Source organism: Stenella coeruleoalba (genome assembly GCF_951394435.1).
Source record: "Stenella coeruleoalba genome assembly, chromosome: 5".
Lineage (NCBI taxonomy): Eukaryota > Metazoa > Chordata > Mammalia > Artiodactyla > Delphinidae > Stenella > Stenella coeruleoalba.
The window spans coordinates 72,805,912-72,829,686 of record NC_137150.1 but is presented as its reverse complement, the minus strand read 5'-3'; the positions used below and the strand labels follow the sequence as shown (position 1 = coordinate 72,829,686).

Sequence of the window (23,775 nt, the reverse complement as noted above, 5' to 3'; positions counted from 1 at the left end):
TAATGAGTCTTTACTGACATTTTAATAAATATTAGAATCACTGGATAAACACAGTATTATGACCATGTTTTCATTTCATAAAACAGTGGCATGGAAAGGACCTTAGGGGATGTCTAATTCAACCCTTCGTTTTCAAGAAAGGAGATCAAGGCCCAGAATGGCCAAGAACTTTGCCCATTGCTGGGATTAGAAACTTGTTTCTGTCAATACTCAGGCCAAGGTCCTTGTCAATGAATTTTTTAGGGCCAAGATGGTATTCTCCTTGCTTTAAATTTTAAGTGAGATCACTAAACAATATTTACTGACCACCCACTTAATTGGTCAGGACACTTTTAGTCACAAGTTAAAAAAAAAAAAAAGGCTCCAGAAATAACTTGTTTCAGGCATGGCTGGTTCCAGGCTCAACATTACTTTGAGGATTCTCTCACTCCATCCCTAGGAAAGACTGTTCACAGGTGAGGCACCTATAAGACTCACATCCTTTCAGCTTAGCTACCTCAGCAGTACAAGCCTGATTATCCTTGGACTTCTCAGTTACATGAGCCAATAAATTCCTTTTTATTCCCTTAAGTCAATTTGAGTTTGGTTTCTGTCATCTGCAGCAAACATTCTGACTAAAATTGAGCTTATCAAAGAGTTCTCCACAAACAAGGATAATGGTAACCAACAATAAGAATCTCTCTTTAAACCTTTGAATATAAGAGTAGGCAATTTAAGCAGAAGCTGAAAGAACATGCAGAGAAATCAGCAATCCAGGGCACGATGAAAAGAAAACTTACTCTCTACACAGTCTTGGCTTCTCTTCTCTACCTCTTCTATCTACCTTACATCTTCTGCTTAGTCAGAGTTTCTGCTTATTCATAACTTCAGCTTGTTCTTGGTCCCATCAGCACCACAGCCTGGATTGCTTCGTAATATCCTAAACTGATTTGACCTGGAACACTTTTCTTAGAAATGGCAAAAGGTGATTGTCAGCAAAGCCTTCTGGGCTTTACATAGAACAAGCAAGAACAGGTTTCCTCTTTCAACTTGGTAAAGTTCCTAAGATCAGAAACTACTAATGTTATAACTAATGTGGTGACCATATTTGGATCAGGATGTGGGCTTCCCTATGGCAGGAGGCTTGACAAGACAATGAAGATCCTTTGCAGGTAGGTAATCGTGCCTGCAATTTTCTTGGATCCTCAGGTTACTTAACATCTCTGAGTCTTGATTCCTGTGGCAAAAATGAACAAAGTAACCCACTTCACTGATTTGGAATAAGAAAGGAAGCATGTAAAATGGCTGGTACACAATCAGTACTCAGTGAATATTAGTTCTCATTCTCCAAATTTTAATATGTCATTTACTATAACAAGTGTTACCCAATTATCTCCTTTTGCTCAAATGTTTTAAAATTTATATGATGGAATGGTATTATTTCCACACATGACAAATAGTTCAAACAAAGAATCAGGATTTTTTTTAACCCATAAAAAGTTCTGCAGTTTTTCAAATGTTTTATTGGATTTAAAATTCTTTTAAAGGATATACAGATATACAATTAGTTTGATCAGCTACCAATATATTTTGGTATCCCTTTATTTTTGTACTCAAGAGCCAGTTCACTTTTTCTCCATGTTCAATACTTAACTTCGGTAAAATTTTGCCATCTTCGTCTTCACCTGCTGCTGAAGCATGAGTGTTTCCACCCTGCTTGGTATAAGCTGCCCTTTTGGTTTTCTTCTTGTGGGTATGTTTTATAGGACTCTTCTGTTTTTTCTCAACTTCACTGCTTACATCCCACAACATTATCTTCCCATCATTCCCTCCAGTAAGCAGCAAATAGGATTCTGGCAGAAAGCAGACATGGGATACCCCTAAGGTGTGGCCCTTAAATCCCAGTTCCTGTTCACACTTGACTCCCATCACCCTAAAGATTCGAATCTTACCATCTTCTGCACCACAACTAAAAATATTGCCACACGATGCCACAGACACAGAGTGGGCTAGGGCAGGGTTTAGAAGCTGACCAGGTGATTGTGGGTCTTCCATTTCTTCTGTTTCATCCTCCTGCAAATTTGTAATCCAGAGTGGCCGGGCTTTCTGAAGGTTCCACAGCATCACCTTTAAATAAGAGGAAGTTACATAGTTACGGTTCTAGTCAGTTTGTTTAACTAACATGCTTATTCCACTTCTAACAAAATCATCAAAGTAGTCTGAGAATGATTAATAGGATACATTTCCAGCAATATTAAAAAAAAAATTCAGATGGCACCACGACATGCCAGTGGGATGCAACCCTGGTGCCAAAACTAGAATGCCAGTGGGCAGTAAGGAAGATAGAATTTAGAAAACAAGATCCTGAGTAACTTCTGATTAACAAACCCATTAAAGTGTAATCCAAATTCTTAAGCAGATGCCAGTTTCTTTGAGTCATTCTACCCTGATCTCTGCAGGTAAAATTGAAGATTATGAAATTTATTAATTTTCGTCTATGCTTGTTAAAGTAAAAATACCTATCAACTAAATAAACTAAACTAGAATACCACTGAAATCATTTTTATCTGGAATGCTTTTCCTTTCCTTTCACATTACCCAAATTACTCATCCCAGGGGCATAGCTCAAATTGTGTCCCTCTAGGAAGGCTTTCCTAACTATTCCAGCCCCCTTCTCTCTCTCCCATATTTAATCCCTGTTCTCTTAATTGACATATACTACTAGCTTTTCAGTTTCTTGAGATTTAATTCATCTTTGCTAATGCCTAGCATAGTACCTGGAGAAAAGAGCAGAAATTCTAAACAAGTCTGTTGACTAATTTGACATCCTGGTATACTTAGCTTTTTTTTTTTTTTAACATCTTTATTGGGATATAATTGCTTTATAATGGTGTGTTAGTTTCTGCTTTATAACAAAGTGAATCAGTTATACGTATACATATGTTCCCATATCTCTTCCCTCTTGTGTCTCCTTCCCTCCCACCCTCCCTATCCCACCCCTCCAGGCAGTCACAAAGCACCGAGCTGATATCCCTGTGCTATGCGGCTGCTTCCCACTAGCTATCTACCTTACGTTTGTTCGTGTATATATGTCCATGCCTCTCTCTCGCTTTGTCACAGCTCACCCTTCCCCCTCCCCATATCCCCAAGTCCATTCTCCAGTAGGTCTGTGTCTTTATTCCTGTCTTACCCCTAGGTTCTTCATGACATTTTTTTTTCTTAAATTCCATATATATATGTGTTAGCATACGGTATTTGTCTTTCTCTTTCTGACTTACTTCACTCTGTATGACAGACTCTAGATCTATCCACCTCATTACAAATAGCTCAATTTCGTTTCATAGCTGAGTAATATTCCATTATATATATGTGCCACATCTTCTTTAGCCATTCATCCGATGATGGGCACTTAGGTTGTTTCCATCTCCGGGCTATTGTAAATAGAGCTGCAATGAACATTTTGGTACGTGACTCTTTTTGAATTTTGGTTTTCTCAGGGTATATGCCCAGTAGTGGGATTGCTGGGTCATATGGTAGTTCTATTTGTAGTTTTTTAAGGAACCTCCATACTGTTCTCCATAGTGGCTGAACCAATTCACATTCCCACCAGCAGTGCAAGAGTGTTCCCTTTTCTCCACACCCTATCCAGCATTTATTGTTTCTAGATGTTTTTTTTAAAAAATATATTTATTTATTTATTTGGTTGCACTAGGTCTTAGTTGTGGCAGACGGGCTCCTTAGTTGTGGCTCCAGGGCTCCTTAGCTGCAGCACATGGGCTCATTAGTTGTGGCACGCAAGCTCCCTAGTTGCATCATGCATGTGGAATCTAGTTCCCTGTCCAGGGATAGAACCCAGGCCCCCTGCATGGGAGCGCAGAGTCCTATCCACTGCGCCACCAGGGAAGTCCTCTAGATGTTTTGATGATGGCCATTCTGACCGGTGTGAGATGATATCTCATTGTAGTTTTGATTTGCATTTCTCTAATGATTAATGTTGAGCATTGTTTCATGGGTTTGTTGGCAGTCTGTATATCTTCTTTGGAGAAATGTCTATTTAGGTCTTCTGCCCATTTTTGGATTGGGTTGTTTGTTTTTTTGTTATTGAGCTGCATGAGCTACTTGTAAATTTTGGAAATTAATCCTTTGTCAGTTGCTTCATTTGCAAATATTTTCTCCCATTCTGAGGGTTGTCTTTTGGTCTTGTTTATGGTTTCCTTTGCTGTGCAAAAGCTTTCAAGTTTCATTAGGTCCCATTTGTTTATTTTTGTTTTTATTTCCATTTCTCTAGGAGGTGGGTCAAAAAGGATCTTGCTGTGATTTATGTCATAGAGTGTTCTGCCTATGTTTTCCTCTAAGAGTTTGATAGTTTCTGGCCTTACATTTAGGTCTCTAATCCATTTTGAGTCTATTTTTGTGTATGGTGTTAGGGAGTGATCTAATCTCATACTTTTACATGTACCTGTCCAGTTTTCCCAGCACCACTTATTGAAAAGGCTGTCCTTTCTCCACTGTACATTCATGCCTCCTTTATCAAAGATAAGGTGACCATATGTGCGTGGGTTTATCTCTGGGCTTTCTATCCTGTTCCATTGATCTATCTTTCTGTTTTTGTGCCAGTACCATACTGTCTTGATTACTGTAGCTTTGTAGTATAGTCTGAAGTCAGGGAGCCTGATTCCTCCAGCTCCGTTTTTCGTTCTCAAGATTGCTTTGGCTATTCGGGGTCTTTTATGTTTCCATACAAATTGTGAAATTTTTTGTTCTAGTTCTGTGAAAAATGCCAGTGGTAGTTTGATAGGGATTGCATTGAATCTATAGATTCCTTTGGGTAGTAGAGTCATTTTCACAATGTTGATTCTTCCAATCCAAGAACATGGTATATCTCTCCATCTATTTGTATCATATTTAATTTCTTTCATCAGTGTCTTATAATTTTCTGCATACAGGTCTTTTGTCTCCTTAGGTAGGTTTATTCCTAGATATTTTATTCTTTTTGTTGCAATGGTAAATGGGAGTGTTTTCTTGATTTCACTTTCAGATTTTTCATCACTAGTGTATAGGAATGCCAGAGATTTCTGTGCATTAAGTTTGTATCCTGCTACTTTACCAAATTCATTGATTAGCTCTAGTAGTTTTCTGGTAGCATCTTTAGGATTCTCTATGTATAGTATCATGTCATCTGCAAACAGTGACAGCTTTACTTCTTCTTTTCCGATTTGGATTCCTTTTATTTCCTTTTCTTCTCTGATTGCTGTGGCTAAAACTTCCAAAACTATGTTGAATAATAGTGGTGAGAGTGGGCAACCTTATCTTGTTCCTGATCTTAGTGGAAATGCTTTCAGTTTTTCACCATTGAGAATGATGTTGGCTGTGGGCTTGTCATATATGGCCTTTATTATGTTGAGGTAAGTTCCCTCTATGCCTACTTTCTGCAGGGTTTTTATCATAAATGGGTGTTGAATTTTGTCAAAAGCTTTCTCTGCATCTATTGAGATGATCATATGGTTTTTCTCCTTCAATTTGTTAATATGGTTTATCACATTGATAATTTGCGTATATTGAAGAATCCTTGCATTCCTAGAATAAACCCCACTTGATCATGGTGTATGATTCTTTTAATGTGCCGTTGGATTCTGTTTGCTAGTACTTTGTTGAGGATTTTTGCATCTATGTTCATCAGTGATATTGGCCTGTAGTTTTCTTTCTTTTTGACATCCTTGTCTGGTTTTGGTATCAAGGTGATGGTGGCCTCGTAGAAGGAATTTGGGAGTGTTCCTCCCTCTGCTATATTTTGGAAGAGTTTGAGAAGGATAGGTGTTAGCTCTTCTCTAAATGTTTGATAGAATTTGCCTGTGAAGCCATCTGGTCCTGGGCTTTTGTTTTTTGGAAGATTTTTAATCACAGTTTCAATTTTACTTAGCTTTTTGTTCTTGTTCCCTACCATGATCTTGGACCTACTAAGCGAATTTAAATTAAATGCTAATTAAAAACTGATTAAAACAAAACAATAAACTCTGTGAACTGATTTTACTCTATTATCTAGCAATTTTCTTCCCGTAGCAACCAATTTGAAAAAGAAAATATTCTTCATACTTTCAGAGAAAACAGACAGCTGTATTTTACCCCCTAGTACTATCCCTGAATTATGACTCACAATTTAAAATGGACACTAGGATAAGCATGACCTTCTTTAGTCAAAAGCACAGATCTGAATTGATAAGATTACTACTGTTGATTATATTAAGGATTTGGTTTTCTATTCAAGGTAACTTCCTTTAACTCGGCCTACTTTCAAAAGAAGCAACATTTAGTAACACTTATATTCTGCTTATACTAGGGAAAACACTGAAAATCTCTTTGGATTGGATTTATAACATTATACCAAGAGGCCACCAATTGTTATACATATGGGTGAAGCCAAAATACTAATAAATTGAAATAAAGTAAAATTTTAAAAATAAGAAAATATAACAAAAATGAATGAGTAATAAAACTTGAGGGAATTCCCTAGTGGCACAGTGGTTAAGAATCCACCTGCCAATGCAGGGGATGTGGGTTTGATCCCTTCCAGGAAGATCCCACATGCCACGGAACAACTAAGCCCGTGCACCACAACTACTGAGCCTGCACTCTAGAGTCTGTGCGCCACGACTACTGTAGCCCACGCGCCTAGAGCCCGTGCTCCGCAACAAGAGAAGCAATCACAATGAGAAGCCCCGCACACTGCAACCAACAGTAGCCCCTACTCACTGCAACTAGGGAAAGCCCGTGTGCAGCAACGAAGCCCCAGTGCAGCCAAAAAAAAAAAAAAAAACTTGACATGGCAACAATCTCTATAAAAAACCTGAACACAAGGAAAATGGACATTCCAAAATATACTAGCTTAACTGTATGGCAGGTATCCCCAAATTCTTTTTCACATAGCCCCATAATGCCTGGATTATATTTTCTGCCCTAAGACATCCAAACATGAACTACACCCAAAGTGTTTTCAGCAGCTTAAACATTTTTGTATTTACTTAAATCATCTAAACGTGTTAATAGCCATTTCAAATTGTACCAACCCAGCAGTCATTTCCAAGTGTTGAAGATTCCCAAATTGTTCCTGCCTGGACATTCCCTTTGTACTTCTTTACTCTTCCTAACTGCCCAAGAGTCCAAGGTATCTCACAATTTCTCAACCACCTGATCAAGCAGTATCACCCTAAGCAAGAGAGGTAAGGTATTAAAGGAAAAGAATATTAAAGAAAATTGATTTGAAGGAAAAGTATACAAGCGTTCAGGGCTTAAGGTCCAATAAAACGTCAAAGGGAGAGAAAGTGGACAACTGGCAAATGTTCAGAAGTGAATGCAAGCATATCAAAGTGACCCTGCTCAAAAATTTCTCCTACAAAAACATTCCTTTCCACATAAAAGATTCATTTTCAAGGGGGTAAAAAAAAAGGCTCCTCTACTGTCCCAGTCCTTAAGTTCTGTACTAGAGATCTTTCAAACTCCAGAAAGAACAAATCTTTGAACCATTTATTTTCAAATGTGGAAATGAGAGAGAAAGAAAACCAATGTGTATGCTATAGAAATTCATGATGGCTTCAAATTTCCAAAGGTCCTTATAAGAAAAAACTATATTTGAGTGGTGGTACACATGTATTTGTTTAATGTTATTTTTTATAACTTATACATATATTATGACTATTATTTTGGGCCTATTTAATAAAAGATTAAGCAGTCTCAAGTGTCTTAATAAATCATACTTCATTCTTAAGGTCCCTGCCTCTTTGAGTAAGCTTTGCCTATTTAATTTTATTTTTTATTTATAAAATTTTATTTATTTATTTATGGCTGCATTGGGTCTTTGTTGCTGCACACAGGTTTTCTCTAGTTGCGGTGAGCGGGGGCTGCTCTTCGTTGCAGTGCGTGGGCTTCTCATTGCGGTGGCTTCTCTTCTTGCAGAGCACAGGCTCTAGGCACACGGGCTCAGTAGTTGTGGCTCTTGGGCTCTAGAGCGCAGGCTCAGCAGTTGTGGCGCATGTGCTTAGTTGTTCCACGGCATGTGGGATCTTCCTGGACCAGGGCTCAAACCCATGTCCCCTGCATTGGCAGGCGGATTCTTAACCACTGTACCACCAAGGAAGCCCGCACTGCCTATTTAAACCTATCTAAATCAAAGGGTATAATTTTTATAACTTGTATAATAACAAAGATAGGTGTGTTGAACCCATCTATTTTATGTGGCAATAATTCAATTCCTGCCTTGAGATAAAACACACTTGTTCAGAGAGAAATAACTCATCATTAATCTGATAAGAACTCCCTTCCACTATTATGCCTACATTCTTGGACTCCCCCATAGACTAGCTATTCTTAAGGTTTAGAAAAATACCAGATAACCAGGTTTTAAGAAATACTGATAAATTGGAAGAAATTATAGTTTCAACGTCAGTTAAAGAAGTAATTTTTTAAAAGCCTGGCTGTATTATCTTAGCCACTGTTGTTACATCACAACCCAATGCAGAAGTTAATCTACAGTGTATTTTTAGCAATTCTTGACAGTCAAATCAAAATGCAATTACCAAAAAAAAAAGAAAAAAAAAAAAAAGAAAAGAAAAGAAATTACCTAAGCCTTCTTCTCACAAAACATTTATTTCCTTTACTGTTCTCTAGCAGCTGCCTGCCACTAAACATTCTCATCTAGAACTGGAGGTAAAATGGTAAATTCTGGGTGCCTGCTTCTTATCTAATCTGTGATTGCTGCACACCTAATTGTTTATTGCCATGCCTAGTAGTTAATGAACCAGTGATTGAAAACTGGTATAGCTTAAGGATGAAAGAATGACTAGTCAAAGAGACACTGTACAATCTGCCTACTTAAAACAGATATCTGACTGGTTGTGTACGTCTTTCTGCCCAACCAAGTAAGCAGATTATCTCCACTAGGACAGAAAATATAGGAGGTTTATTAAAGTTTTGGACAAGACCTAGGAGTAGAAAAGGAGTTTAGAGGTTATGGGGTCACTAAGCCTTGTAGGTATAAATGTTCTCAATAGAGGCACTACAAATTTTTGGTCAGACAATTCTTTATTGTTTAGGGGCTGCCCCAGCACTGCAGGACAACTACCAATTCTTCCTACTAAATGCCAATAGTTTGGGGGGAGGGGCTGGCAGTCATAGTGACAACAACTAAAATTAGCCTCATTATTTCTAAATTATAAGGAGGTGTGGAGGGTAGAGGAGGGAATGGTAAAGACCACTGGCCAAGAAGTGGCCACAAGTCTTAGAAGATACTAATATATAGTTGGGAATGTAGATTAAATGCCTAGAACAGTGCTGGGAGAGCCCGTAAACAATAAAGCAGTGGGAAGTAGTAAATGTAAAGCAGTGGGAAGTAGTAAATGCTCACCAAAGAGAAGCCATGACTATTCTCACTCCAGTGATTTTTAGAGTAAAAACAATAATAGATCCAGGCCCTCCAACTTTTTTTTTTTAAACAACAGACTCTGTAGAGAGTGGGTGATAAACTCTGACTTTAGCATGACTTTGTTTAAACAGATGTTTAGAATCAAATATTTGAATTCTCATGTTTTAGGAATGTCTTAAAGCATAGAGAAAGGAACAGTAAAAGATTAATAATTACTCTGTGAATAAAATCTACTAAACTTTGTCAAGTTAGCATTAAACATGCAGTAGAAGTAAAGCTTATGGTTCATAAAATACATAAGACATGTTAGTAGAGAATAGAAAATGGAAAGATATATTTAGCCCAATTAATAATTTGATTCTGTTACCAAATCGCATCTAGAAATTACCCAAGTACTCTCTGCAAGACATCACCTGCATATCCAGTCCACATGACACCAGGCTCTGAGGTCTTTGAGGCCGAAAAGCTACAGAAGAACAGATATTGGAATGTCTCTTCAGTGATCTGCTAACTTTCTTATTTTCCAAGTCTAGGATTTTGATTGTTCCGGAGTCATCAGCAGAAGCCAGAAGGTTTTCAGTTTCATTCAGTGAAACACAGTTGATTTCTTCTTCATTCGCATGAAAATCGTCCAAGGATCCTTTGAGAGACCTGACATCCAGTATGCTAATGGTTTCTCCATGTGAGGCATAGAGCTTGGTGGGGCAGGAGGGAGCGAATAAGACACTGGTAACATCATCTGCCCCTTGGAAGCGTGTGTGTCCTAATGGAGTCCCATCTTCACCCCAAACCATGAGATCTCCACCTTCTGCTCCAGAAGCCACTAGCCCTTCTTGACTTGCATTCAGGCAGAGAACAGGAGAAAAATGTCCACCAGTCCACTTGACTGCCATAATGGCTCAGGTGACTCTGTGAAGGGGGAAAAATTATAATCTCGTGTTTTATCTAAGAACTTCACGAGAGACATATTCAATAAGCAGTATTTCATTTAAATATTAAAAGACATCTAAAAAACTCAATCAATAAAAAAAGACATTTGAAGATCAAGCCTACAAAGCCTAGTTGAACACAAGATTGTGGTGCACCTGGCTGGCACATGCCTACATGGGCTTTCCTTGCAATCAGGGGCACAGGTAAGCCTGGTCCTCCAGCCTTTGATGTGAGGCTCACATAAGAATAACAATAAATATATTTATTTTAAATTAAGAAAAATCCTTTTGAAGAAAGGGCTGCACAATCATCAGGTTATATCCTTTATCTGAATAATGTTTATAGAGAATGAGCCCTGGAACTAGACTCTCTGGGTTTGAATAGCTCTATTACCTATCAGCTGGGCAACTTTGGGCACATTACTGAATCTCTCTATAATTCACTTTCATTCTCGATAAAATGGGGGTAATAATAACATCCATTTCACAGGATCAGATCGGATTAAATGACATAATAAATGTCAAGCACATATAACAGTGCCTGGTACATAATGAGGGCTCAACAAATATTACCACTGTCACTTTTCTTACTTTTATTAGGCTAGTCAAAGTGGCATCATATATACTACACAAATGGTCCTCAAAGTATAGTCTCCAGGAGCATTAGCACCACCTAGGAACTTGTTAGAAATATAAATTGTTGGACCCCACTCTAGACCCACTGAATCAAAACTCTGGGGTTGGCACACAGCAATGTGTTTTTTGTTTTGTTTCGTTTTGTTTTGTTTTTGCAGTACGCGGGCCCCTCACTGCTGCGGCCTCTCCCGTTGCGGAGCACAGGCTCCGGACGCACAGGCTCAGCGGCCATGGCTAACGCACCCAGCCGCTCCACGGCATGTGGGATCTTCCCGGACCGGGGCACGAACCCGTGTCCCCTGCAACGGCAGGAGGACTCTCAACCACTGCGCCACCAGAGAAGCCCCCAGCAATGTGTTTTAACAAGCCCTCCAGGTGATTCTGATGTATGCTAGAATTTGAGAACCTGTACTACACCAGTAATCATCAGGGGAACTGGTTACAAATGCAAACCCTTGGGTCTTACCATCGGAGACTAATTCAGTACATTATTTAATTTTATTCTCAAAACAACACTTCTGATTGGTAAATATTATTCCATTTTACAGGTAATAAAACTGAGTCTCAGAAATGTTAAATAATTTTCCCAAAGTCACCTGGCTCTTAGGATTTGTACTTGGGATCTAATATTAAGGGATCCTAAACTTCTAAACAATGAAGACCTTTTTCTAACAATTCTACTTGACAACAGGTTTAACTTGTTAGTATTCTTTGAAAGTGCAGAAAACGATTATTAGAAAGCTGCTAATAATTCATTACTGCTTCTAAATATATTCACATATTTTTAATCACATTATCACCTACTTGAACTTATATAACAGTAGTATTTATGTGCAAAATTTAGTTTCCTGATACGCTAGGCAGCCTGTATCTATAATTGTAACTGCCACATAATACTACCCCCTCTCGTAACTACCTCCTGTGCAAAGCGAAAAAGGAAATAGGGGCAATTTCTACAACTCTAAGTGGTCAAAAGGAAGCAAACAAATCTATCTAGATAAATTTAATTTTTCATTCCACAAGACAAGGGAGAATTTATCTAGTAAGAAACTGCCATAGTTGCTTTACTATTTTCAGATACAATACCTGAATTTAGTTCAATTGTACAGAGATAAATTTCCTAAAATTGTTTTGAAAATAATTTTAAAATAATCTGGTGATCTGCCTAAAATTTCTATTCCCAACACAAAGGTTATTTCCTCCACTTTTAGCCACACACACAAACAAAATCACTAACTAGACTGCAAAAAATCACCAATCTAATAGTAATCGAAGTAACAGAAACAAGATCACAAAATCAGCAATTTTCATACAGATAAAATGGAAAAAAGACAAAAAGATACATTTTTAAATTTCAGCAGAAGCACTCAATTAGTAAACAGAGGAAACTAATTAAATAGAGACTGAAACAAGTTTTAAAGGAGAGGTTTGGAGAGGAAATAACTCAAAGGGAGATAAAGACAGGGAACTCTTGTGGTTTGATTTTTGCCAACAAGTACTGAAATAGTAGTTAAATAACAAACTTTTGCCAAGTGTTCCAGATAAACCAAGGAAAAAGGACACTTAACACAATTTAAAATGAAAGGTATTAATATTATTTAGGCTTAGGAACTGTCATTTGTGGTGACTATTGACTTATATGATAAATACAATATCCTACCTTAAAATATGAAATTTGAATTAATCACTGGAAAGTTACAAATAGTTTTATTTAACTCTGTCATGAATCTTTAGGGTATTGACCACTTATTTCCTAAGTCAGAGTTTTAATTTTTCTACAATGAATTAACTTTAAAGTCCAGAAGTCTGCCCCCTACAGCTTTAGGATTTTGTGTCCATATAGGTTTTGGATCCCTGTTGGGATATATTAGGTTTTTGCTAAGACAAGGATGAGGCAGGGTTTCTAGTACTTCTATTTCTCCATCACTAATCTACTCACAGGGGACCTAAGTAAATGCTGACTAGCAGACAAAAGTTTTAGCAGGTTTTCTTCCTAATATAACTCTTTTCCAGAAAAGATTAACTCAATTTTAGAGATACATTTGGTTAAACTCCACCCCAAAGTGTGAGAAGTTAGGCAATAAATGAATTTTGTATTTAAAGAGACTATTATAGACAACACCACAGTTCCTGTAAATTTTTCCATAATGGAAGCAGTAGTAACTCTTGGACTATTACTCTCACAAGTCCAAGGTCAGCTCTACCTTAACCTCTATGCACCAGAGTAAAGAGCAAATTAAACTTCTAATCTCTACACCACATGGATGATATTCACCGATCACCTAGCTAGTCAGAAAAATTAAAATAGAGACCTATTATGTGGAATGTTAGGAAAAAGAGTTGGGAAAGCCCCAGAAATCCATACATTCTGAGGCTTTTAATTTTATCATGCAGAGTATTGATCAGGGATTCAACGAGAGCCCCCCAGATCACCTGTTTACTTAGTCTACAAAATTAAAATTCTTTGTTATTATTTGAAACACATTCGAAGATCACCATCAAAAAGTGTTAAACAATCAGACTGCTGCGGTACGAGGTAGCGGGAAAAATTAACTACATATGGGTTAAATCAAAATAATCTTTCAGAAATGAGTTGGCAAGCCACTGTTTCTTGTTTTTCTTTTACTGGGACTGGAAAGCCTACCTGGAAATAGCTAAGTGCCACTATCCCCACACTCAGGTATCAAGTCAACTAACTTTTCTCTTAGGTAGATGACTAAAGGGTCAAGCACGGTAATTAATCATATCCCAGTGTGAATTAGTTTAATTAGATACTGGATTCCTTCCTTCTTACACCTAATGAGATCATGGAGTGAGAGGGGGCGAGGAAGGTGGGGTACTATGAGAACATTTTTATAAAGGGTGCAGTGCAAAGATGGAAGTTCTAAACAGTGAGAGGGCAGAAAAAGGGTACTGAACATGGCAGAGGGGACATGATCAGGAGGGTGATGAGCAGGCAAGAAAGAAAAGGAGGTAGTGATAAAGGAAATCTTTTCCTACTTTGAAATCCTACCTGGGCCACTTGGGGGGTACTTTGCCACAAAAAGTCACCTCACTGAGTGGACAAGATGTGCCAGAATTATTTCATCAGATCCTTCAAAGGCTCTACCTCACACCATGGCAGACAGGATAGAGGGCAATGTCTTTAATAACTGAATGCTCTCTACTCTAAACACTTACTCCTGTCATACCTCCATGTATCCATTTGTCCTTTTCAAGTGTCTGTGCCTTTAAAGCTATTCATTCTGTCTGTTCTTTGTCCCCTTCTTGGATGGACTGACTCTACTTATCCTTGAAGGTGTAAAAGAAACTTCAGTGCCTTTCCAGACAAATCTTGGACTGTCTTCCTTTGATGGCTGAAAGCTGAAAGCTGAATAATAAATAAAACTCCGAAGCCTGAAATCTAAATAATGTGATAGTCACTATCACTGTAATAAGTATAGGTCAACTTTTCTTGACATGTTTGAGTTTTCCAAAGTTGGTCTCGATGTGGAGAAGCTAGACAGCAACCGAAGTGGCTGAAGGGCTGTGGTACTGGCACTAGTAAGAATGAAAAGAATCTGGGTTACTAAGCTTGGAGGAAAAAACATCTGGGAAGAAGGGACTGGCAAGTAATAACCAAACACCACCCATCAGAGAGTAGAGATGGTAGGTGCTGTTCTTTTGTTTTTACTGGAGAACGAGAAATTGACTATACACAGCAAGGGAGCTTTGGGAAAGATTCCTTACTACGTAAAGGCAAGACAGTGGAATTGACTACTAAAGGAATCTGTGAAACCTATTATTATAATAATTATCTCATAGTTGTTTAGAGAGTTATATAAACACCCCTGTAAAGGGCCTCAGTAGGTTGCCTGGCTTACACGATAGATATTATTTTCTCGTACCAAGCATTCTTTAAAGGCTGTCAGAAAACGTTCTGGCCACCTAGGAAAACGCAATATGACTAAATAATGCTGAAACTCTTTCCCTTCCAGGAAGCCTTCTATAATTATAGCCTCCATGTCATTCTCCCTATTGGAATGTCTCATTAGTTAAAAACACACTGCTTTAATTCGCCTACCAATCGTGGGTTAGTAGGAAAGACTAGGAAAAGCCACCTTTTGTCCAAAAGAATGTAGCACTTAATAAGCACTTAAACGGCACTTTAAGGTTATCCAAACACTGGGGGGTGGGGGGGTGGGGAAGGTGTTCAAATGTGGCGACCTCACATGCTGTATATACGCTGGGACACACGTTCTGATAAGCACTGATACTAAGGGAGAACAAGAGGGCCTGACCAGAAAAACACGACCTCACCTGCCGAAGGACTGGCTAATAAGGAGAGGGAAATTTCATGCGTTACATTGGAAAGGTGAAGCAGGGACCCAAATGACTCAGCGAAAACTTATAGGAAAAGTGGTCCAGAAAAGCCGACGCGAAACCACTAGATTAAAAAAGAAAAGGCACCGGATGATAGCCCGGAACCCACCAGCGATAGCCTCATACCTGCGCTTCCAGCTTCTCTCCTAGGCGCCTGGTGATGACCTCACCCGTGGGCGCCCAATCCCATCTAGCGTAGTGGGGGGAGGCGCCTCAGCCAAACAGTCACATCCGGGGCCGAGAGGAACCGCGCGAGCTGGGCGTGCGCCCTTGCTTCGTGCCCTCAACCCGCATGGCGGAGGCACGGGCGCGCCGCCGGGAGGCCGTGCGAGTCGGGCCGTTCCGGCGCCCGCGCTGAGCCGCGGGGGAGGGGCGGGGGACGCCCGTGCGGCCGGTGCGTCTGCCCTCAGTGAGGCGGGGCGCGTGGCGGACGCCCCCGGGCAGGGGCGGGAGTGGTGGAGGGGCCGGACGGTAGTCTGTGAAAGGGGCGGTGAGCGAACTGCTCCTGTCTCAAGGCGAGGCTTGGCCTCCGGAGCAGAGACGGGGGGAAGCGGCGGCGGCGGCAGCGGCCCTCGGGCCGGCTGTTGAGGCGATGGCGGCGCCGGCCCCGGGGGCTGGGGCAGCCTCGGGAGGCGCTGGCTGTAGCGGTGGCGGCGGCGCGGGCGCCGGCTCCGGGGCCGCCGGGGCCGGGGGCCGGCTGCCCAGCCGGGTGCTGGAGTTGGTGTTCTCCTACCTGGAGCTGTCCGAGCTGCGGAGCTGCGCCCTGGTGTGCAAGCACTGGTACCGCTGCCTGCACGGCGATGAGAACAGCGAGGTGTGGCGAAGCCTGTGCGCCCGCAGCTTGGCAGAGGAGGCTTTGCGCACGGACATCCTCTGCAACCTGCCGAGCTACAAGGCCAAGGTGAGGGAGCCCCGCGCCACGCCGCTGCCCCCGGTCCCGCTTGTCCGGGCCGCTCTCAGTGCTTCTCAGCTAAGCTTTTGAGTCGGAAGCCTCGCCTCACTATCCCGCCTTTCCACCGCTCCAGTCAATACCTTACCTTACCTCCCCGCGCCATGGAGATCCTCTTCTCTTTGGGTTGAAGTTCTGCTCCTTAACCCACCCCACTTCCGCGATACACTTTTTGAAGGGCCAGGTGGTTTCCCATCCCTGGTTTCCGTCACTCATTCTACTTTCCACAGTCTTTACCCTTAAAAACAGACCACCTCATTGTTGTAGGTTTCAATACTCATCCTATTTTTCTCCCTGCCCTTTATTAAATCACCTTGGCTGCCTTAACATCGGCTTAGTTTCTCAGATCTTTGCTTTCACCGCACCTTTTCCAAGCTCTGATTTATAACTATCTTTTCTTTATTTTTGACCAAGCACTCTTTAATTCCCTCCACTATGTTACAGGCTTATAAATGAGTGTGGTCCAAGGCATCGTGCTGACTTTCAACATAGAGGCTTTAATAGAATATCCTCCCATCGGCACCACTTAACAGTCATAATACTGCCATGTCCCACTATTATTAGCTACTTCCTTGCCACCTTTTTCGTAGTTCCACCTTGGTGTTGTGTCTCTTATGTTCTATTTGTCATCTAACATGCTGATTCCATTTTTGCTGCCTTTTTTCCCCTGCCAGATTCTTGTGATTAGTCTTGCTTTCATATGCAAGTAAAAATGTCAAGTAGCAGATAATGGTAGGACTGAGAGGATTCTTCAAGCAATGTAAATAAAAGGCCTTAAACTTGGGTTCAGTTTGGATGGAAACCACTCTTCAGAATAGCAGTCACCAAGAGCATATATGAGACAGGATGAAGTCTGACCTAGAATATAGTAAACATAAAAATACATTAACAACTAAAAAGGGAAAACATACCTTTTTAATGCTAGACTGCCAGTGGGGCCAGAATAAGGAGTAAATTTTTTTTCCATGTGAAATAGATGTAAAATGTATTCTTCTGTAATAAAACAGGTTTTAGTTTAATAAGATAAGGAATATCGCTTTTTAATATGTCAGCTGTGAAGTTGTTTTTCTATTAAATGAAATAATGTTAATTTGCGAGGACAGTATTTGTACATGGTAGATTCTCAATGGATACTAGTTGTAATTCATATAGTAGAGTGCAGTAGATTGCAGTTTTGTCTTACTGTGCCTGATAAACGTGTAGATTTCATGAGTCTTATTTTTTACTTTTCCATAAAGTTTATTGTTTTTACCTATTTTAAATTAAGACATTTTTGTAATTGGTCTGTAATAGTCATGTTCACATGATTCAAGATTCATATAATAATATGTAATAGATAATGTATTCATGTGAAGAATACATGATTCAAAAGAAGCAAAGTGATGTAAAGCAAAATGTCTTCCTTTTGTCCTTATACCACCGCCATCCAGGTTGGAGGCAACCTATGTTACCTATTTCTTCTGTATCCTTCCAGAGATATTTTAGGTTTCATAAGTTTTTAATACTTTGTATGCCTTTGTACTACTTGCACTATAGGTATTATAGACCTGTACTAATCACATGTACATTCAGATATTGCAGGACTTTTCTTGAATATCTTGAAGATAAAAGATTAATTCAGAAGGAGTCATATAGCCTAGTAGGGACGTCCTCAGTCTAGTAGAGGAGAAAAAAATGTATAGAAATAACTAGTGGTTATTAGTTAGAAATGGTAGAAATTGTTGCTAACTGTTAGAGATATAAATATATATATATACTAGAAGTTTACTGGAAGAGATTTACAAGTTGAGTGGATGATTGTAGAAGGTTTGGGGTTGAGATTGTATTTGAGCTGAACTTTAAAGATGGGGAGAATGTGAACATTTTACTAAGAGGAAGTACCCTGAACAAAATCAAGGCAATGGAAAGCAGAGGGTTTGTACAGCATATATTTTTATTTAAAAAAATATGAATGTTAGGCACTATGCTCAGTTTTGCAGATGCAATGGTGAATAAAAACAGATACAGACTCTTATGGATGCCTTGCCATATGGCACTTACAATCTAGTGCGGGGAAGTGGGTATTAATCAAATAGTCACACAGTTGTAAAATTGCATTTGTGTTAAGTCCTACGAAGGATGGATACATGATGCTCTGAATGTCAGTAATGGAGAATTTGAACTAAGTAGGGAGGTCAGGGAAGGCTTTCTCTGAGGAAATAATGCATGAACTGAGACCTGAATGATAAGGATAAATAGGCCAGAGAGAGAGAAGAGCCTTCCAGGAAGGAACCTGATGAGTATGAGGGACAGAAAATAATCGATGTGGCTGGAGCATAGACAGCAAAAGTGAGGCACGTTTGAGAAAGATGGAAGAGGTGGACTGGGGCCAAACAAAAGGAAGCCATTTTAAATTGTAAGCAAAAGGGGGTTAGGAGTGTGGGGATTGGTGATGTGATATTTTTCCATTTTTTAGAGGTTATTCAGACTTAAGAATGGAGAACAGGTTGGAGGGAGACCTTAGAAATATGAGTATTAGGAAGTATGTAGTAAAAGAGATGGGGAGAAATTTAGAATAAATTTAGGAAATAAAATCTACAGCACTTGGCAATAGATTTGAAATAGGGGGGAGGAAGAGGGAGGTGCTCAGGGTGACTCCTAGGTATCTGGCTTATATGATATAGGGATTACCTGGGCTAGATTTTGGATGAATAACAATGAGTTCAGTTTTGGTAGAACAGAGTTTACAGTGTTTTTAAGACATCCGAGAGTTTTCAGATAGGCATCTGTTACAATTTGTAGCTTGGAGGAAAGGCTAAAGATATAAAATAGTTTAGTTAGATTGAATTGTGATAGGAAATATGATTGTAAAGTTAAGCTGAAACTAGATATATCATGGAGGTCCTTGACATACAGCCTTCAGTCTGTAGTTTGGGCTTTGTCTTACAGCTGGAAAACACAGAAATTTGAACAAAGGAGGGACGAAGTAAGAGCTGTGCTTTAGAGAAACCAGTCCATAAGGTGAATTCAGGAAGGCAGGGGTTGGTGCCTATACCAGAGGTACTTAAGACCAGAACAAGTGTATAGAGCAGAGACGGGGGTGGCTGGGAGAGGAATTGCAAGAAAACAAGTCCACATAGGTGGACAGCTGACTGGGTGAGGTGGGATGAAGAAGAAGGAAGGGTCAAATAGGATTTCCAGGGAGCCTGGGTAACTGAGAAAATGATGAGAACAGGCTTGGGATAGCATAAAACTGGAAAGTATTTGGAGTTGTCAATCTAATTAGGATTTGTCTTCTTTTTTTTCTTTTTGCGGTACGCGGGCCCCTCACTGCTGCAGCCTCTCCCGCTGCGGAGCACAGGCTCCAGACGCGCAGGCTCAGCGGCATGGCTCACGGGCCCAGCCGCTCCGCCGCATGTGGGATCCTCCCGGACCAGGGCACGAACCCGTGTCCCGTGCATCGGCAGACGGACTCTCAACCACTGCACCACCAGTGAAGCCCCTAGGATTTGTCTTCTTTTTAAAAGTTCATGTTTTACATATTACCAAGTAACATCAGTTATTCCAGTCATACTTGGCATCTAGCTATAATTGTCTAAATTTCAGACTTACATCCTAAATTAGGTCTTAAAGCTGTTTGCTATCATGCAAAATCCAGGTTACGCATGAGACTGTGTAGCAAGAACTATAGATTGTTTTTATTTATTTGTGTATTTTTCCATTTTATCTGATTTTTCACATTATCTCTAAAAGATAAGGACACTTAATCACAATACCATTAGTACATCTAAAGTATAAAGAAATTAATGATAATTCCTTTATATAAAAAGTTTGGTGTTCACATTTCCAATTGTCTCATAAATGTCAAATGTTATATCTTTAATTTTCAGTTTATTTAAGCAAGATCTATATAAAGTTCCCATGACAAACAGTTGATATGTCTTTTAAGGCTATTTTAGTCTACAGATACACCCTCCATCTCTCTCACCTCTTACCCCGGCAGTTTATTTGTTGAAGAAACCAGGTTGTTTACCCTGTAGAGAGGTTCCCTCAATCTGGATTTTGCTGATTTCATTCCCATGGTGTTGCTTAACATGCTTTCTGTCCTCTGTATTTCCTATAGAAGTTTGATCAATTTAGGTTCGATTAGATTTTTTTCAAGATATGTTTTACTAGAGTCAAATGGTTGAGGTGTGTACAGCACTTTTAGGTACTTAAAAGTGTGTTATAATAAGAACAGATCGGAAAAAATTTAGGTATACTTCAGGTTTACATCCTGTTTATGAAAATATGGGATACCTGAACCAAGGAGGTTTTTTGTTTTTGTTTTAATCTGTCCTCTGGAGTACAACAATTAAACAGTGAAGTACTTGCTAATGGTAAATGAGAACTGGATGAGGGGACTGGATGCTTGATTTCTCTTTGGGGCTCTTGTGCTAACTACCTGTTGACTTTACGCCTGTGTCCCCATCCCTGAGTTGAAGTAGGTGAACTTTAACGTCTTTCCTAATGCTGAAATTCTGTGATTCTGGAGTTGATTTCTCAGGTTAACTAAAGCAATAGGTCCCAGCCTTCAGCTGCTTTTGGGTTGTTTGAATAAAGAAGGGATTTTCTAAAAAACGTACAAACTAAAACCTATAAATTATTAAAACATGAGAGAATGTTATTATTTGTACAGAGTAGCAATTTTCATATTGTCTTTATTTTGGAAACTTAAAAAACTGGATTACTGAAGGTCAACTATCCTGTCCTGTCAGTGGTAGCTGCTGTTAATGACTATCTCTTTATAAATTTTAGTGATTGAATTTATGCTATCTAGGGGATTATTTGATTTGGTAAAATGAGAGTGGTGATGTCTCAGTGTATGAGTAATACCTAGCAAGGAGGCTGAGGATCTAAGATAGTTTGTGGTTATTAAAATTTTTCATAAACTCTAGAGCTGATATGCCTAAGTTCTCTATTTTACTTAAAATACAGTTCTTTTTGGTGGCAGCATTGCCAACACGAAAACTGTGCATATCTTAACTTTTTAATGTAAAAATATCGAATATAAACAAGAGTATAGAAAATAACCTCCCTATACCCATCACGAAGCTTTACCAGTGATTAATTCATGGGCAGTCTACTTTCATGTCTACCTTGCCCACTCTCCCATTCCATTCCTGGATATTTCAAAGCAATTCCCAGATATGTCACCCATAAACATTTCAGTACTATCTCTAAAATATAAGGATTCTTGTGTATATCTTTTGATGTGTTAAGAAGTCTATTTGGAGAAATTATACTGTGGTTTAGAATTTTAGTCAATAATGAGACAGCTGGCAGTTTTATTTTTAATGTTGCATAATTTATTATGTTAGGATCCCATGCTGAAACGTGAGCCATTTTTGAGAAATAATTATTGTATTACTTAAAATATATAACTTTATTGTTTAAAAACATGTAGCCTAAAGTTTGGGTACTTTTTAATGTTTAAGAAAAATTAAATTTCTGTTTCTTTTGTGTGCTTTCCATCTTTTCAGATACGTGCTTTCCAACATGCTTTCAGCACTAACGACTGCTCCAGGAATGTCTACATTAAGAAGAATGGCTTTACTTTACATCGAAACCCCATCGCTCAGAGCACTGATGGTGCAAGGACCAAGATTGGTTTCAGTGAGGGCCGCCATGCATGGGAAGTGTGGTGGGAGGGCCCTCTGGGCACTGTGGCAGTGATTGGAATTGCCACAAAACGGGCCCCCATGCAATGCCAAGGTTATGTGGCATTGCTGGGCAGTGATGACCAGAGCTGGGGCTGGAATCTAGTGGACAATAATCTACTACATAATGGAGAAGTCAATGGCAGTTTTCCACAATGCAACAATGCACCAAAATATCAGGTGAGGAACTGGCTTAATTTGTTTTAAATTTACAAAATTTTATATAGCAGCATTATTTGTCTTTTTGGTAACTTTTAAATATATAGTGTAACTGGCCTTTTTTGGCTACTCTGACAATAATCTTTAGTATCTCAGTATTTGTTTCCTAATACATATTCAATCTGAGCAATCTGTCTTTAAATCAGGTTGGCAAACTTTTTGTATACAGGGCCAGATAGTAAATATTTTAGGCTTTGTTGTCCATACTGTCTCTCACAACTGTGCAACTATGTTGTTATAGCACAAAAGCAGCCGTGAATTATGTAAATGAATGAGCATAGCTGTATTCCAGTAAAACCTTATTTATAGACTGCAAGCCAGATTTGGCCCAGGGGCCATAGTTTGCCAACTTGTGCTTTGGATTGTAATCTTTCTTATATCATGCACATCGAAATTTACTTTTTCTGGATACCTCACCCCCTCACCCCCACAACTGCACCTGTGTGCATGTGCATACATACTTACCCTCTGCTACTTATTAATCTGGATTGTATTTAAAGCGTCTGGAGGTGTCAGCAATTTCCATAAACATAGGTGAGTTCAGGCACACTACTGCCTATTTATTTATTTGGCCACCCCGCACGGCATGCGGGATCTTAGGTCTCTGATCAGGGATCGAACCTGTGCCCCCTGCAGTGGAAGCACAGAGTCTTACCACTGGACCGCCAGGGAAGTCCCAAACTACTACATTTAAAAATTCTTCTTAAAAAAAATATTTATTTATTTATTTGACTGCATCAGGTGTTAGTTGCGGCACGCAGATTTTTCGTCGTGGCGTGCGGGCTTCGTGGTCCCACGGCATATGTGAGATCTTAGTTCCCTGACCAGGGATCAAACCCGGGTCCCCAGCATTGGAAGGCAGATTCTTAACCACTGGACCACCAGCAAAGTCCCTAAAAATTCTTAGCCTTAAGCCATACTCACTTGATTCTAGGGTCATAATTATAGTTCCTATTTGTAAAAGCTATATGATTACCATAGATTCAGCAGAGTGTAAAAAATAATAATCTGATAAGAACTTGGAAATTTTAAGGAATTATAGATAGTACATTTCAGAGGAACATGTGGTTTGAAAGCTCTAGCCTCAGTAATGACCTCAAGTGAGACATAATAAAGTAGAAGAACTAAAATATATCTCATTTCCTGATGTATAAAAGCCTGGAAGGATTTTCTTTCATAGAATCCTTTCCTTACTGTCCTTTCAGGCTCTGCAAATGCCCTAAGGAGAACGGACTTAATAATCATTGAAGATAAAGACCTATGACTAACCTTGTGACTTTGTAGTGAAAGTCCTTTATTCTTTATTTTTCAGAGAACATACTCTGTGTGATTTCAGTCCCTTTAAATTTATTGCAGCATGTTTTATTCCCAGCATATGGTTTACCTTGATAAATGTCTATGTATGCTTGAATATATATTCTGTTGGATGGAATAATCTATTAAGGACAGCTAGGTCAAATTGGTTGGTAGTGTATAAGTCTTCTATCTGCTTTCTGTATTTTCTTTCTACCTGTTCTTTCATTTACTAAGGAGTATTAAAATCTCCAACTACAGTTGCTGATTTATCTATCTCTTCTTCCAGTTTTGTCACTTTTTGCTTCATGTGTT

The 23,775-nt window shown here is 39.4% G+C and overlaps 3 protein-coding genes across 4 annotated transcripts in view; 2 read left to right on the top strand and 1 right to left on the bottom strand.

Moving 5' to 3' along the window:
• Positions 1-907: 907 nt before the first annotated feature.
• WDR53 (WD repeat domain 53) lies at positions 908-15,475 on the bottom strand. Of its 2 annotated transcripts, none has more exons than XM_079922835.1 (3): positions 15,448-15,475; positions 9,808-10,303; positions 908-2,106 (listed from the first exon to the last, which is right to left on the bottom strand). In XM_079922835.1, the coding sequence occupies exons 2-3, from the start codon at positions 10,285-10,287 to the stop codon at positions 1,510-1,512; spliced, it is 1,077 nt and encodes a 358-aa protein (XP_079778961.1). In that variant the 5' UTR covers positions 10,288-10,303; positions 15,448-15,475; the 3' UTR covers positions 908-1,509. The 2 variants fall into 2 exon arrangements, with proteins under 2 accessions (XP_079778961.1, XP_079778962.1); XM_079922836.1 differs by lacking the exon at positions 15,448-15,475 and adding an exon at positions 14,151-14,433.
• Positions 15,476-15,616: 141 nt separating this feature from the next.
• FBXO45 (F-box protein 45) lies at positions 15,617-21,904 on the top strand. The gene is made up of 3 exons (XM_079921743.1): positions 15,617-16,222; positions 16,945-17,138; positions 21,772-21,904. Exons 1-2 carry the CDS (start codon positions 15,914-15,916, stop codon positions 16,978-16,980), a joined length of 345 nt encoding a protein of 114 aa, XP_079777869.1. The 5' UTR covers positions 15,617-15,913; the 3' UTR covers positions 16,981-17,138; positions 21,772-21,904.
• Positions 21,905-21,941: 37 nt separating this feature from the next.
• NRROS (negative regulator of reactive oxygen species) overlaps positions 21,942-23,775 on the top strand; it is a gene marked incomplete at its 5' end in the record, with an annotated part of 81,435 nt that continues 79,601 nt past the window's right edge. The window contains one exon of the mRNA XM_079921736.1: positions 21,942-22,128. Within this exon, the coding sequence (XP_079777862.1) occupies positions 22,076-22,128 (53 nt within the window). The remainder of the gene's footprint in view (positions 22,129-23,775) is intronic.